Genomic DNA, 16,284 nt, shown 5'->3' with positions numbered 1-16,284 from the left:
AAATTGTTTAAAAATTAGACAACAATAACTCCGGTGTCGACAAAAACCCACAGGGCCCAGGGGGTAGGCGTTGTAAGTGTTGTCCTGGGGGTGTATATGGTTTTTATGAAAGGGATGCTCGTATAAACTTTATAGACGGCTCATTTGATTAGAAATTGAAACTTTTCATTCACTTTTTAAGAGTCAAAACATATCCGAGGGCAACTATCCCGCCCACACACCCTTTTTTCCCAAAGCCTATCCGATAAAATCTTTAAAATAGCCATTCCATTAAAAATAGCTCAAAGCTCATAGCTCATAGCTCATATATATCATAGCTCATAGCTCAAAGGTCAGATAATAAAAATTCTTCTGTCGACGCAACCCAACCAAGGCCCGAAGGCAGGCGTTGTAAGTAATGCTCTGTGGGCATATATGGTTTTTATAGAAGGGATGCTCGTATTAACTTCGGAGAGGGTTCATTTGATTGGAAATTGAAAGTTCTCGTTCACTATTTAAGAGTCAAAAGAGACCGGAGGGCAACTAGCCCCCCCCCCTCCACGCCCGAAATGCATGCGATAAAAATTTTGAGATAGATATTTTGTTAAAAATAGTTCAAAGTTCAGATATCAAAAACTCCGGTGTCAACACATCCCCCCAGGACCCGGATGTAGGCGTGGTAAGTTATGCCCTGGGGTATATGGTTGTTATAGAAGGGATGCTAGTATAAACTTCATAGAGAGCTCATTTGATTGAAAATTAAAGGTTATGTACAAAACAGTTCCGGGTTTGAATACCCCCCAGCTCTAGATAACAAGGTTGTAAATTATGCGAGCTATTAGTCTTTAACACCTAACGCTACTATGCAACGCGTGGTCGTATAAACTCTGGTGGAAGTTTATTCAACAAGAAAATAACCTTTATTATGCCCCTTTTCGGACTCGACCGTAATCAAAGATGCACACGCCCCCCCCTCTTTCGTCTTTCCCCCCCCCCCAAATGCATCTTATCAAAATTTTGAAATAGCCATTTTGTTCAAAATAGTACAAAATTCACGCTGTCAGAACATTGGGGTTCACATATCCTCCATAGCCTCCGGGCAAGGAGAAGAATCCATGTTAGTTTCCTATTAGTAGAAAATAAGTTTTTTGTGGAAGGGGAGGTTACACTAAGTCTGGAAGGTGCGCAGGTTATCGAAAACTGATACTTCTAGTTTTTTTTAAGAGTCAAAAGTGATCAATAGGCAACTAGCCCATACCCCACTGTATCCAAGAGCATCTCGTCAAAATTTTGAGATTGCCATTTCGTTCAAAAAAGTTCAAAGACCAAACAACTATGCTTCCGGGATTGAAGCCCCCACCCTTAACCCCTGGGAATTACTCTGAGTTACGGAACTTGCTTATTGTTACTTTGACACTTTATTTACTTCAATACTTGGATTTAGTGATTTATGTGGCAACTTCGATTTACGGTGCAAGGGCTGTAAGTTATGCAAGTTGCTTATTATAACTTTGATACTTTGTTTACTTTGATGCTTTCTTTACTTTGTTATTTTTTTACTTGGTATTGTTACTTTGATACTAGTTTTGATAATTTGATGAACATTTGATGTTGAAAAAAAAGTTTGATTTTGAAATAATGTTATATTAAAAACTTAAAACTTTTTGCAATCAAAAACGAACAAAAACTAATTAAAAAAACTTTTCGTAAAAGAAGTTTTAAAAAAGAAGAGTAAAGGCCATTTTAAACTTAGGCTCAGCAGATACAAATACCCATTAAAATTCAAACTCAAAAGGACCAGATATTAATATTAAAGATTAAATGAAACCCAAAACGAACAGAAATTAAATAAATAATCATAGCAAAAAAACATGCAACAAGTAATAATATAAAATGAATAAATAGATCTTAAAGCGAGTAATACTTAAATTGAATACGAAAATCAAGCTTAAAACGAAAACAAATATTTTGCTATTGAAGTATAAATAAAACTTAAAACGAACAGAAATTAAATAAACAATCAATGCAAACAAACATACAATAGATATTAATGATGATAAAATAAATGATGATAAAGTGAATGAATAAATAAATCTTAAAACGAGTGAAACTTAAACTGAATATGCAAATCAAGCTTGAAACGAACACAAATCAATACAAACAAGAGTTTGGGCATCGCCTCCTTCTCTCACTGTAAAAGTCTAAAACCTACTGCGTCATTGGAGCTTTACTGAAAAATATGTGCGTCTTGAACAGTCTTGGAAAGTATAAACAACATCAAATTGAATATTTGATCTATAATGATAATAATTATTGAAAGATCCATCAGTTCAAGACTTTATTTCACTGTAATTGTATTTGTATTTTCATTGCTGTAAGAACTGGAAAAAAAATATTTGTAATATAATTCGTTTTCAGTTAAGCGCCTAGGACGCAATAGGTTTTTGGTTTTTAGTTACAGTTAAGAAAGGGGGCAGTATCCAAACTCTTGTTTGGGGTGAAACGATTTTCGTCTTGAACAGTTTTAGAAAGAGCTAATAAAATAAATTGAATGTTTGATGTATAATGATATGAATTGCTGAAAGCCCAACAGTTTATAATTTCACTATAATTTTAATGTTTATTTTCAATATTAAGTACAAAAGAAAATATTGTAATAAAATTGGTTTTCAGTACAACTCCAATGACGCAAGTAGGTTTTAGACTTTTACAGTGAGAGAAGGAGGCGATACCCAAACTCTTCTTTGTAGTGATTTCTGTTTGTTTCAAGCTTGATTTGCATATTCAATTTAAGTTTCACTCGTTTTATGATTTATTTATTAATTTTCATTAATATCTATTGTATGTTTGTTTGCATTGATTCTTTATTTAATTTCTGTTCGTTTTAAGTTATTTATACTTCAATAGAAAATTTTTTTTTTCGTTTTAAGCTTGATTTACGTATTCAATTTAAGCATTACTCGCTTTAAGATATATTTATTCATTTATATTATTACGTGTTGTATGTTCTTTGCTATGATTGTTTATTTAATTTCTGTTCATTTTGGGTTTCATTTATTCTTTAATATTAATTTCTGGTCGTTTTGAGCTTGAATTTTAAAAGGTATTTGTGTCTGCTGAGCTTAAGTTTAAAATGGCCTTTACTTTTCTTTGAAAAACTTCTTTTGCGGAAAGATTTTTTTAATTAATATATAAAAATGGGCATAACTTTTTAATAAAACAACGGAAAAGCAACAACAACAGAAAACCTATTTTCACCGATATTACCAAAGTACAAACAAACAAACCAACGCAAAATAAAGTTAAATATAACACAAGTAAGAAAAGATAACACATATAAAGTAAAGTAAGAAAATATAAGAAAATATATAAAATATATTATAAGAAAATATAACACAAGTAAAGTAAGTAAGAATATTTCAGCTTCATGTCCGGAAAAAAAAAAACCCAGGGAGAACGGGAAAAAACGGCAAAAAAAAAAAAAAAAAAAAACAGACTAGCCTAAAATGAACAAAGCATAAAACAACACAAAACACAATGAACACAAAAACAAAACAAAAAAAAAATGAAAAGTGATGTCACTGCAATGTTTCTTCTTTTATTTCTACTGCATTAGTGGGTTTTTTCACGTTTCTTTATACACTTTGTGAATTTTAGGATAGTTTTTGCTGTTTTCTACATTTAGCCCCCCGATGCGAGGCAGAAATATTCAGACTTTTATTATTATTAGTGAAAAAATATTCTGGTTACTTTCTCATTGTAATATTGAAAAATTATACCCGTTTTTCTAAATTTTTATATTTCGACTTTATTTTTTATAATTTCGACTTTTATTTTATATTTTGGCTTTAAATTTTATTTTCGACAAAAAGTCACGGTAGCCTATGAAATTAGCTATGTGTATTTTGACACTTATGTTCTTTTCCGGCATGTTTTCCAAAATGTTTTATCTATATTCTACGACCTTGATAAAAAGAATAGCAAGACTATTTTGACCCCATTCTGAGGTCAAACCCCAACCCCAAGAAACAACCCCATGAACAGAAACGGATTTTTTTTGCTCTCTTGCAAAACCTGAATTTTTGCTACTTATCCTGTTACCGCACTGACAAAGCAATATTACTGTTTTATAGAATTGATCATTTCGATAAAAGTACAAATTCGCCTTATTTCACTTACAAGGAATTTAATATTATCGTTTCATAGAATTGATCATGCCGGAAAAAGTGCGAATTCACGTGTCATGCTGGAAACCCACTCTATTTACTATATTCTGACACAAGGTTCTTTTCCTCCGGGTTTCAGGTCCATTTGACAATTACCTATATGACCTTGAGAGAATGAGCATTTACACTATTTAGATCTTATTACAACCCCGAGAATTTATACCCAACCCCGGAATATTACAACCCCGAGAAAATATTACAGCCCCGACCAAAACAGAGTTTTGGTCTTTTGTAAAATTTGGGTTTTGTCCCCTTATTGTTAAAATAAAGCAATATTGTATTTCAATAGAAACTATAAGATTGCATTTTTAATAGAAAAAAGATAATAAAAACTTAAATGCAAAGTAAATAAAGATATGGAAAATTGCAAAAAAAAATCTTTGATATCTCCGTTGATAAATAACGTCCATGTTTTAAACTCTTATGGATACGCCATGAAAAGAAGTTCCTTTGACTCTATGCAATTCCTCGCTCAAATTCGGAAAAAATACGACAAAAATAAAATCATTCTTCTTTTCTTAATGTAAATCAATTACATTTTCCTTTACAACTTGGTTTAATTCACTTTTCATTTTTTTTTTGTTTCAATCGTTCTTTCCAGATACTTATCATTGAAAAATAAAATAAAATTGTAAAAAGAAAATACAAATCATCAAAACAATGGAAAGAAACACTCTTTGATGTTCCTTCCACTTTTTTTCCCAATTTACATTCAACCCAGAAATTGAATAGATAGTTAGAGAAACATAATCTAGGTTCTATTTTCAACGATAATTTCTCATAATGAACCTGGAACAAAGGAAAATCTCCCTTGATAAATACGATGGGGTTTACAGGATACTTAGTTGTTGTGGAAATCTTAAATAAGCAGAATTTCCCACAATATTGATTATAGAATTCAACAAAGCAAACGTTCAGTAGATTTGAAAGCTTTGTTTCCACCATTCTACTAAAGAGAAAAAGAGAGTTTACGAAACTATACTTCCGGGTTAAAAAGTATGCATTAATTCCATTGGTTTATTTTTGTAAGGTTTTTAAACAAGCCTTTCACATCGCTCCTTGTTTCTTGTGACTAAAATAGTCTTTAAAAAGATAGGCTTGTGACTATAATAGCTTTTAATAAGGGCTAACTATTCCTTCGGGTTAAACAGTGCTGAGCAACAAATTAGACAGACAAAGAGATAAAATTCCTGGAGCAATAAATTACTCTGTTCTTTTTAAAACCTGGTTGTTTCTTTGGTGACATTTTTTTAGCAATAACATTTTTTGACATTTGGCAATTTTATTACCCAATGCTTGAAGAAAATTTCAAGATATTCCAAATTTTTTTGGGAAATGGTAAAAAATTGCTTCGGGATATATATATAGCTGGGTGAAAAGTTAGACAGAAAAGGAGATAGAATTTCTGAGGAGATAAATTACTCCACCTTTTAAAACCTGATTGGTGCTTTGGCGAGATTTTTTCAGTAAAATTTTTTGCGACATTTGGCAATGTCATCACCAAATGCTTAAAGAAAATTTCGTGATATTTCAAGCCTTTCCCACAAAAATGCTAAAAATTGCTTCGACTTATATATAGCTAAGCGACAAATTAGACATACATAGAGATAGAATTTCTGGAGAGATAAATTACTCCACCTTTTAAAAGCTGATTTGTCCTTTGGCGAGATTTATTTTAGTAAATTTAGTTTTGACATTCGGCAATTCCATTATCAAATGCTTGAAGAACATTTCAAGATATTTTACGATTTTCCCGAAAAAAATTACAAAAAAAAATACTTCGGGGATATATAGCTAGGTGACAAATTAGACAGACAAGGAGATAGAATTTCTGGAGAGATAAATTACTCCACCTTTTAAAATCTGATGGGTCCTTTGGCGCGATTTTTTCTAAGTAAAATGTTTGTGACATTTGGCAATGTCATTACCAAATGCTCGAAGAAAATTTTCTCGATATTTCAATGTTTTCAATTTCTGAAGAGATATATTATTTCACCTTTGGCGAGATTGTTTAAGGTTAATTTTTTTTTGTGATATTTGGCAATGTTATTACCAAATGCTAAAAGAAAATTTCATGATATTTCAAGATTTTTCCAAAAAATAGTAAGAAAATGCTTCGAGTTATATATAGCTAAGAGATAAATTAGATAGAAAAGGAGATACAATTTCTGGAGAGATAAGTTACTCCTCCTTTAAAGCCACAAAGTTTTAGTAAAAAATTATTGAGACATTTAGCAATGGCATTACTAAATGCTTGAAGTAAATTTCAAGATATTTTACGATTTTCCCGAAAAAATGACAAAAAAAAAAGAAGCTTCGGGTATATATAGTTAGGCGAAAGATTAGACAGACAATGAGATAGAATTATCAGGAGAGATGAATTACTTCACCTTTCAAACCCTTATTGGTCCTTCGGCGAGATATTTTTAGTAAAACTTTTTGAGACATTTGGCAATGTCATTAAAAAATGGGAGCCCAAACCTAGTAAAAACAAAAATAGGAACTAATTTGAAAATTATTTTTTTCAAATTATTAATGAAAATTATTTTAAAAAACTATGAAAACTGTGAAAAATTATGAAAACTATTGAAAATTAAGTTAATTTAATCAATTACAAATTTTTCTTTTCAAAACAAAAAAATTCATTCAATTTTATCAGACAATAGTTAAAAGATTTTAAATCTGTTCTGATTGTAATAAATTTAGCCTTGGCTGTACGTAAGACTCTTAAATAAAAATATAGTTTCATAGTTTCATAAACAGTCATTTATAAACAGTTGACAAGTGAACATCTCGCTATATTCCGTTGTGCGCTGGCGTCATGCCAGTATTCTGGGATGGATTGCTGAACTATATTTCGCGATGCATTGACAGTGAGATTGAAATTGATAAGAAAAATGTGTGCGTTGTGGCTTGCGATTTTTACAAAAAAGGATCGATTTTGATCTCGAGAAAATGTTTAGATAAAGCTGGTGGTCAGATAAATGCCAATAAGGACGGTACAAAACGACTGCTATGTCGTTTTTCGAGAAAAGGATATTAGAGACGAGACGGTGATCTGCATGTATGCTCCTTCGGTGGTCCCCGAAGCCAGTTTTAAGGCACGTGCAGATTTGTTGCGCCGGCTGCTAAACATCGAACGCAAGTTGGAAGAAGTGCTGAACATAAAATTCGAAACACCAACGAACTCACCCGTGAAAGGTGGTGCATGTGCGAACAAGGAGATAGCGAACGTTTCTGAGAAGACTTTTCTCCGTTGTTGTGGCTAATCCACCTGAAGTATCGAATCTCGCGGAAAAAAGATAGTTGATTGAGAAGTGTGCATTAGCAATACTGATGTTTGTGTCAAGTCATCAAAAAGTCGTTGGCTGATCAATGTTTCCAACCGAGTTTCAGCTGAAAACATTGCAAAAAACCTGAAAAGCGACACTGTGACAACGAAAGTGACCGAGCCCGTCTCCATTGGCGTTGTGAAAGGGATACCTAGTTGTATAGCAGAAAAAGACTTAAAAACTGCCTCACCAGAATGCACAAAAGCTATCCGTATCGGAAGCTCGTCAACTTTCAAAATGTATTTTCCGACAGAAAGTGCCCTTTCCTCTGCAATCCGACTCGGTATTCGGATCGAATATGATTGCTTTCGGATAGAGAAATTCTTGTTTATTCCGAAACACTGCTACAATTGCCAACATCATGGACCGTGTCGTGAGCACGGTCCATAAGTCGTGAGCACAGTCGTGAGCAACCGTGTTCTGCCCCTATGAAATGTGCAAATTGTGGAAGTAAGAGACATTCCTCTTATAGCATCAAGTGTAAAAAACTAAACCAAGTTTCGAAATTTTAAAAAAATAGGAAGGGAGGGGGCTCATATGCCTCATTCATGCAGCAAATGGTGTTTACTTTAAAATCTTAGATGGCATCCGTCACAAAATGTTGAAGAACTGGAACTATCCAGAATCTTAAATTGTTTAGTCGAGGAAGAGCCAGGTCGCGCGCTCTTAATACAATAGGCACTAGTTACCACATTCGTTATCTACACGGAGAGAAAATAAAATAGTTTTGTCTGAAAAGATATTTTGGAAAATGTGCACATAATAAAACATTCAGACCTTCGCAACCTGTACTATATATTTCGATAAAAGTAATAAATTTCCTGGCTGACTCACCAACTCATCCGTTGTTACCCTTGCTGAAAGAGCAGTCTTCCTGATATCAAATTGATTTATGGTTTATGGTGAGACAATCAGAAAAGGTTTATGGTTTATGGTGAAAATAAGTTTTTAGTGCTCATGTTCTTTTTTTCTTTTTATATAGTACTCCGTCATTCCCCTTTTTGTAGACGGGTAAGAAATACATTATTATTATTATTATAATGTTATAAACAATTATTATTAATAATGTTATAAACAATACTATATAACAAATAATATTATGTCATTGCAGTATTATATACGGTAAATTAAAAAGAGTATACCTGCATGATGTCTGTGTGTGATTTTCATTTATTATATGAGTATTCCTTTGGTTTTTCATTTGTCTTTGTGAAGCGTTTGTATGTTGTTCTCTTTTTTTTATGTTATTTTGTGTGTGTTTTAATTTGTTTCATCTAGTTTTTATTTCCAATTTTCCATTTTTTTTTGTTACCTTTTTTTTCCTTTTCTGATTTTTCTTGTCGATAAGGGCTTCCGGAATGAAGCCAAAATATTCGGAAATTTTTTGGTATTCGCATAAAAAAGTATTTTTTCAAAGATTCACGATTTTTTATATTTTTATTTAAAAGTTTAATTCGTTTTTTTTCATTTAATTTTAAATATTCACCAGCTTCATGGACGAATAAATGAAAAAGAGAATGATAGAACCTTAAAAAAGAGAATGATAGAATCATTGAATAAAACCTAATATTCATTAGGAAGATGATCGCAAAAAAAAATCTTCTAGTTTTTGCATAGGAAATATTGGTTTACTGTATGATAAGGTAAATAGTAAGGTAATTTTGAAAAAACAGGAAAATGTAAAAAAAAAGGTGATTGCAAAAACAGGAAAAGAATACCTTCTGAGTTTTGCACAGGAAATGTTGATTTATTGTATCGTAAGATAAATGATAAGGTAATTTGTAAAAAGAGGAAAAAGTAAAAAGAGAAAAATGATCATAAAAACAGGAAAAAAAAAATACCTTCTCGTTTTTGCACAGGAAATGTTGGTTTATTGTGTGGTAAAGTAAACGGTAAGGTAATTTGTAAAAAGAGGAAAAGGTAAAAAGAAAAAGATGATCATAAAAACAGGAAAAAAAATACCTTCTAATTTATGCACAGGAAATGTTGGTTTATTGTATCGTAAGATAAATGATAAGGTAATTTATAAAAACAGGAAAAGGTAAAAAGAGGAAGGTGATCGTAAAAACAGAAAAAAAAATATCTTCTGGTTTTTGCACAGGAAATGTTGGTTTATTGTGTGGTAAGGTAAACGGTAAGGTAATTATTAAAAAGAGGACAATGCAAACAAAGGAGGGTGATTGCAAAAAGAGGAAAAGAATACCTTCTGATTTTTGCACAGGAAGTGTTGGTGTATTATATCGTAAGATAAATGGTAAGGTATTTTATAAAAACAGGAAAAGGTAAAATGAGAAAGGTGATCGTAAAAACAGATAAAAAAAAATATCTTCTGGTTTTTGCACAGGAAATGTTGGTTAGGTGAATGATTAGGTAATTTATAAAAACAGGAAAAGGTAAAAAGAGGAAGGTGATCGTAAAAACAAAAAAAAAATATCTTCTGGTTTTTGCAGAGGAAATGTTGGTTTATTGTGTGGTAAGGTAAACGGAAAGGTAATTTGCAAAAAGAGGAAAAAGGTAAAAAGAGAAAGATGATCATAAAAACAGAAAAAAAATATCTTCTGGTTTTTGCAGAGGAAATGTTGGTTTGTTGTGTGGTAAGTTAAACGGTAAGGTAATTTGCAAAAAGAGGAAAAAGGTAAAAAGAGAAACATCATCATAAAAAAAAAAAAAAATATCTTCTGATTTTTGCACAGGAAATGTTGGTTTATTGTATCGTAAGATAATAAATGGTTAGGTAATTTATAAAAACAAAAAAAAGGGAAAAAGAGAAAGTGATCGCAAAAACAGAAAAAAATACCTTCTGTTTTTTGCACAGGAACTGTTGGTTTAATGTCTGGTAAGGTAATTTTGAAAAAGATGAAAATGTAAAAAGAAGAAGGTAATCGCAAAAAGAGGAAAAAAATACCTTCTGCTTTTTGCACAGGAACTGTTGGTTTAGTAATTCCAGCCAGCTTTCCAACTGCATTATCGATGCCACTCTCTTCTTTTACTGCCATTTTTGAAATCCTATTTTCTTGCTTTTCAGAAAGCTCCTGAAAAGAAATAGATGAAATTTCTTAATTTTTCTTCGTTTTTGTTCTATTTTATGGAATTCCTGCGTGTAGCTACCATTGGGACAATTTACACTGTACGCAGGCTCATATCCAAAATTTTTCCGGGGTGGGGGGGGGGGGGTACAAAAGGATTTTTTCGAGGGGGTTTTAACACACAAAAGAATGCCAATTTTTTTTTTCATTTTGTTACGTTTTTACGAGTCGTAGAAACATTTTGGGGTGGGGATTCAATTCCTCTAGCCCCCCTCCCTGGATACGGCCTTGAATAGATAACTGACTATATGTATTTTTTATAAGGCAGGTTGTTAATAAATAAATAAATAAGTAAAATCTATAATTCTTTTTAAATGGCCAAAAGTGATTGATTCGTCCGGATCGTGCACAGGAGGGGGAAGGGGTATACTATTTTTATTAATAATTATTATTTATTTTTATTTTACTTTGGTTTATTTTATTTTGATGATATATTTTATTTATGTTTGATATTTTATTATTATTTATTTTGATTACTGAACCCAACCACATATTTTGACACGGGGGGTAGGGTGTTAGGGTGTTAGCAGTAAGGCCTGGGACCAAGAGGCATCTAATGTAAAAGAAAAGTTAAGGGACATGCTATCCCCTCCCCCCAATAGAATATGGGACAAGAAGTTTGTTTCTGATTGTCTCAAAACTTATATCCATAAGTCCTTGAATTTAGTGGACCCCAGTGGAGAAGGCTCAACTGGGGAAAAAATGTGTAGCTTTCTCTGAAAACAGGGCCCAACAAACGAACCGACAAGCGATAAAGCTTTTTTCAAACAGCTTGACAACGGACAACGGACAAAATTCTGGCTCAAGGGGATCCTAACGCAAAATGAAAAAAAAAAGGAAAAAAGAAAAACGCTGTTTCAGAAACAATTTTAGCTTATGGAAATGGGCCCCTGAATAGGGCTACTAGCCGAAACTATAAGGCTGTTAAATAGTTTTTAACCTTCATCCTTTTTTTTTTATCAAAAATATACTATAATATTGAAAAAATACAAAATCATTTTCTAATTCAAATTCAAGTCCCATTTATTTCCATAAATAACAATAACAAAAACAGTATCCCAAAGGGCTCTATGGCCCGTTATTTGGGAAACGACACAGAATAAATGACTAATATTAAAACTTGGCATAAACAATACTAAACAATGTCTAACTTATAAACCTATAAGGAAAAGGAGTCAACTCACCGACAAGGAGTCAACCACAAAAGGAGTCAACCACACGAAACATCGACCCTCCTATCACGAGAATAAATAAAAAAATTAAATTCTCTACATCATCGAGGATCCAATGCATCTTTTAAATTCTTCTTCTTTTCTTTCTTTTATCCATCGGTATTTGGTCCTCCTTTCTGCGTTTAATTTTCTTTTTCGATCTCTTAATAATAGGTTGGTGATACTTCACGTAATGGATAGAATGAAACCGGTTATTAAACCGGTTAACCTTCATTAAACCAGTTATTAAACCGGTTAACCTTCATTAAACCGGATTAAACCGGTTGACCTTCATTAAACCGGTTAACCTTCATTAAACCAGTTAACCTTCATTAAACCGGATTAAACCGGTTAACCTTCATTAAACCGGTTAACCTTCATTAAACTGGTTAACCTTCATTAAACCGGTTAACCTTCATTAAACCGGTTAACCTTCATTAAACGGGTTAACCTTCATTAAACCGGTTAACCTTCATTAAACCAGTTATTAAACCGGTTAACCTTCATAAAACCGGATTAAACCGGTTGACCTTCATTAAACCGGTTAACCTTCATTAAACCAGTTAACCTTCATTAAACCGGATTAAACCGGTTAACCTTCATTAAACCGGTTAACCTTCATTAAACGGGTTAACCTTCATTAAACCGGTTAACCTTCATTAAACCGGTTAACCTTCATTAAACGGGTTAACCTTCATTAAACCAGTTATTAAACCGGTTAACCTTCATTAAACCTGATTAAACCGGTTGACCTTCTTTAAACCGGTTAACCTTCATTAAACCAGTTAACCTTCATTAAACCGGATTAAACAGGTTAACCTTCATTAAACCGGTTAACCTTCATTAAACCGGTTGACCGTCATTAAACCGGTTAACCTTCATTAAACGGGTTAACCTTCATTAAACCGGTTAACCTTCATTAAACCAGTTATTAAACCGGTTAACCTTCATTAAACCGGATTAAACCGGTTGACCTTCTTTAAACCGGTTAACCTTCATTAAACCAGTTAACCTTCATTAAACCGGATTAAACAGGTTAACCTTCATTAAACAGGTTAACCTTCATTAAACGGGTTAACCTTCATTAAACCGGTTAACCTTCATTAAACCGGTTAACCTTCATTAAACGGGTTAACCTTCATTAAACCGGTTAACCTTCATTAAACCAGTTATTAAACCGGTTAACCTTCATTAAACCGGATTAAACCGGTTGACCTTCTTTAAACCGGTTAACCTTCATTAAACCAGTTAACCTTCATTAAACCGGATTAAACCGGTTAACCTTCATTAAACCGGTTAACCTTCATTAAACCGGTTAACCTTCATTAAACCGGTTAACCTTCATTAAACCGGATTAAACCGGTTAACCTTCATTAAACCGGTTAACCTTCATTAAACCGGATTAAACCGGTTAACCTTCATTAAAAAGTGAAAAAAAAGAAGAAAAGAAATACCTTTAGCCAAGGTGGAGTAACATTTTTCTCTTTTTGAGGCCTAATGAGGCCGTCATTTTCTTCTATGTTGTTATTAGTCTCTTCATTTGCTGCTGAGTAGCCATTAACCTTTGGTGGCGTTGTTTCCGTCGCTATGGTCACGTCCTTAAAATTATGAACGTATAGTTTGAATACCACTAATTCAGTGACAATTTTTTCGGATGAGGGGGGGGGGGTGGATTGGCTGGGTGAAAAAAAAACTTTACAAAAAGTATTAAAAATTTGTTTATGTGTACTTTTGTTATTTCTAAAACGTCGGACAAAATTTGGGGGGAGGGAAGGGCAAATCCAGTAAGTAGTAACCCTGCTCCTCCTTCCCCTAGATACTGCGCTTACGTTATGGATTCTATGTACACTCGTAAACAATTGGCAGAAAGATTTTTGTCAAAGAATTAAAACCAGTTTACATTTTACCCACAGAATGAACTCCGCAAAATTCGTAGGCTGAACTCCATTTTTTCTGGGGGGAGGGCATTTTTCGTTACAGCAGAAAAAATGGCGAATTATAAGAAGACAATAATAGGAGAGTTGAAAAAACTTCGAGATTTCAGAATATAACATTCAACTAGACATGGAACTTTTGCGAATTCTATTTAAAAAAAATCGACTGTCGTCAAGCATTTTATGCCAGAATATATTGTGGCGAGGACCACTATGTACCAAATACCGTATTTGGTATTCGGTACCGAATAGCGAATACGGGGACCACTATGAACCAATATATATATATTGAACCTTATTGAAAAATAGGGAAAAGAAAGAAAATTCACTCCAAGAAATTTTTTTTTACCAATATTAAACAGCATAGAACAGCCAGATGAGACGGTGATGAAGGGTCAACTTCATGGACGCTTCAGAAATAATTTCCTGTTGATGATGCCGCAGAGTACACATAATATCAGTAGCAAAAAACCGAGAAATTAATTTTCTATTCCGGTAAGAACGTGGCAAATTATATATACATAATTATATAATTATATACATATATATATATATATATATATATATATATATATATATATATATATATATATATATATATATATATATATATATTTCTTCTACATAATTAGGAGCAATCGAAGGAAATACAGAAAGGAACAGCTCATCTCCCACTCCCTGAAAAGCGATCCCCAGATCGAAAAAAGCTTGCTACATCTAGATAAATCGTTAATCCATTCTCAGGAGAGACTCGAATTGGACAAACAATACCGTCAATTAGTGTAAATTAGGACGGAGGAATGTATTTGACAAAAAAAAGGGGGGGGGGCAATTTTTTGCTTCTTAAAAGTACTAGAATAAAGCTATTTTTAATGAAAATACCAAAAAAGGGTATTTCTGAAAATCTAGAAGGGGGCAAAAGTCTTCCCCCATGATTAACGCCATTGATAACAAGTATAATATACCAAATCTCTCGTCAGGGGATTCCCCTTTACCCAGGGAAGGGTTTTGAGCGTTTCTATGAAGTGAGTTAGAGCGACAACTTTTGCGAGGGACTTTTTGAACTTTTTTGCAACTTTATAAATCTGATTTATAACTTATTTATGGGAGAAGTAGGGAGGACTTGAAAGTGTGTGAGTATAATATATGTATAATAAATTTATAATATAATCTCATGTTATAATATAATAATAATATATATGATATCTTAATATAATGTAATAATAATATGTATAGTAATTTCGGTAGTGTACGCTATCAAAAATATATGGTAGACATTATTATTGTTGGTGTACTTACTAACTTCAAAATAACAAGAACAGGAAAATCACAGGAAACAGCCAGAGGTGGTTTTAGGGGAGGGAAAGAGGAGGCACTTGACCCGGGAGCAGAAATTTTAGGGGCGCAAAATTTAAAACAAATTATCTAACACCTATAATCATTTCCTAATTTTTGAATTTATTTTTATTAAAATAATGTAGAGGGTAGAGTTAATAAATTAAAATAATAAATACAATAACAATTAATAAAAAATATTAATTAAATTAATTAATAATAATTAAATAATCTGAATAATAAATTAAAATTAAATTATTAATTAATTGATAAACTGAAATTTGTTAATAAATCAAAATTTGGCCTGAAAATTATGTGGCAGACAAGGGGGGGGGGGGGTAATCAACATTTTTTCCCCAGTGCAAGAGAGGCCAGAACCACCACTGGGAAAGGGTACAGGACCCGAAAGTACCTCATTTGATCAAAGTCCCATCAAATCTTCTTCAGGAGAGTAGGATAAATATATTGCAACTTTGGTTACTGACCTGGTCTTTGATGTATGAAGAGGGCGGTCTTCGCTTAGGTCCAGCCGGACGAGATGTCGTTAGGTGTTGCAGATTTGTAGATTTATCAGTAATTAAGCTATCCAAATCTAAATCTTGAACTAAAAGATAAATTCATCGTTAGAATTTTATATTATTTAACATATATTTTTCACGTCTATTTAAAGTGATTTTTTTTTTAGCTTTGAAAGGATTCGTTTACAAACAAAAATACAATAAACAATGAAAGTAAAACATACAAACGAAAAAAAAATGAAAAATATGAAAATGAAACACAAACATACAACCCAGAAAACACCGACTGCCTTAAGAAAACGGGGATACACTTGTTACATTAATATCAACAACACGCAACCAAAATATATATATTTCATAGTGGAAAAGGTTGGGTAAGAATAAAAAAAAAAAAAAAAGCCTGATTGACGTTTCACATGAAGGTTTATAGAAAACTCGATCTTCTAAGATTGTCACTTCGATCTTCGTCCTTCCCCTTTCCTACTTTGAAATGCAATATCATTTTTGAAAGAAAACCTTGCTTTTGATAAACGTTTTGTCTGTTATTGAATGTGAAGTTTTTTAGAAGTTTCTTCAATAGCGACGCACATAAATGAATTTTGAAGATAGCGCGGCATTTAGCCGGATTTTTCAAGATTGAACACAATTATATTGTGAAAAATT

The 16,284-nt window shown here is 32.5% G+C and overlaps 1 protein-coding gene across 1 annotated transcript in view; it reads right to left on the bottom strand.

Annotated features, from left to right (window-relative positions):
- LOC148939808 (uncharacterized) overlaps positions 1-16,284 on the bottom strand; it is a 49,798-nt gene that overhangs the window by 14,724 nt on the left and 18,790 nt on the right. Inside the window, exons 6-8 of the mRNA XM_089105848.1 lie at positions 15,589-15,707; positions 13,289-13,432; positions 10,443-10,569 (exon numbers count right to left, since the gene is read on the bottom strand). Coding sequence (XP_088961974.1) covers positions 10,443-10,569; positions 13,289-13,432; positions 15,589-15,707 — 390 coding nt within the window. The remainder of the gene's footprint in view (positions 1-10,442; positions 10,570-13,288; positions 13,433-15,588; positions 15,708-16,284) is intronic.

This window comes from Artemia sp. Qi Xiang Cuo, chromosome 20, assembly GCF_049724085.1.
Source record: "Artemia sp. Qi Xiang Cuo chromosome 20, ASM4972408v1, whole genome shotgun sequence".
Classification (NCBI taxonomy): domain Eukaryota; kingdom Metazoa; phylum Arthropoda; class Branchiopoda; order Anostraca; family Artemiidae; genus Artemia; species Artemia sp. Qi Xiang Cuo.
This window is presented reverse-complemented; position numbering and strand designations above follow the sequence as displayed.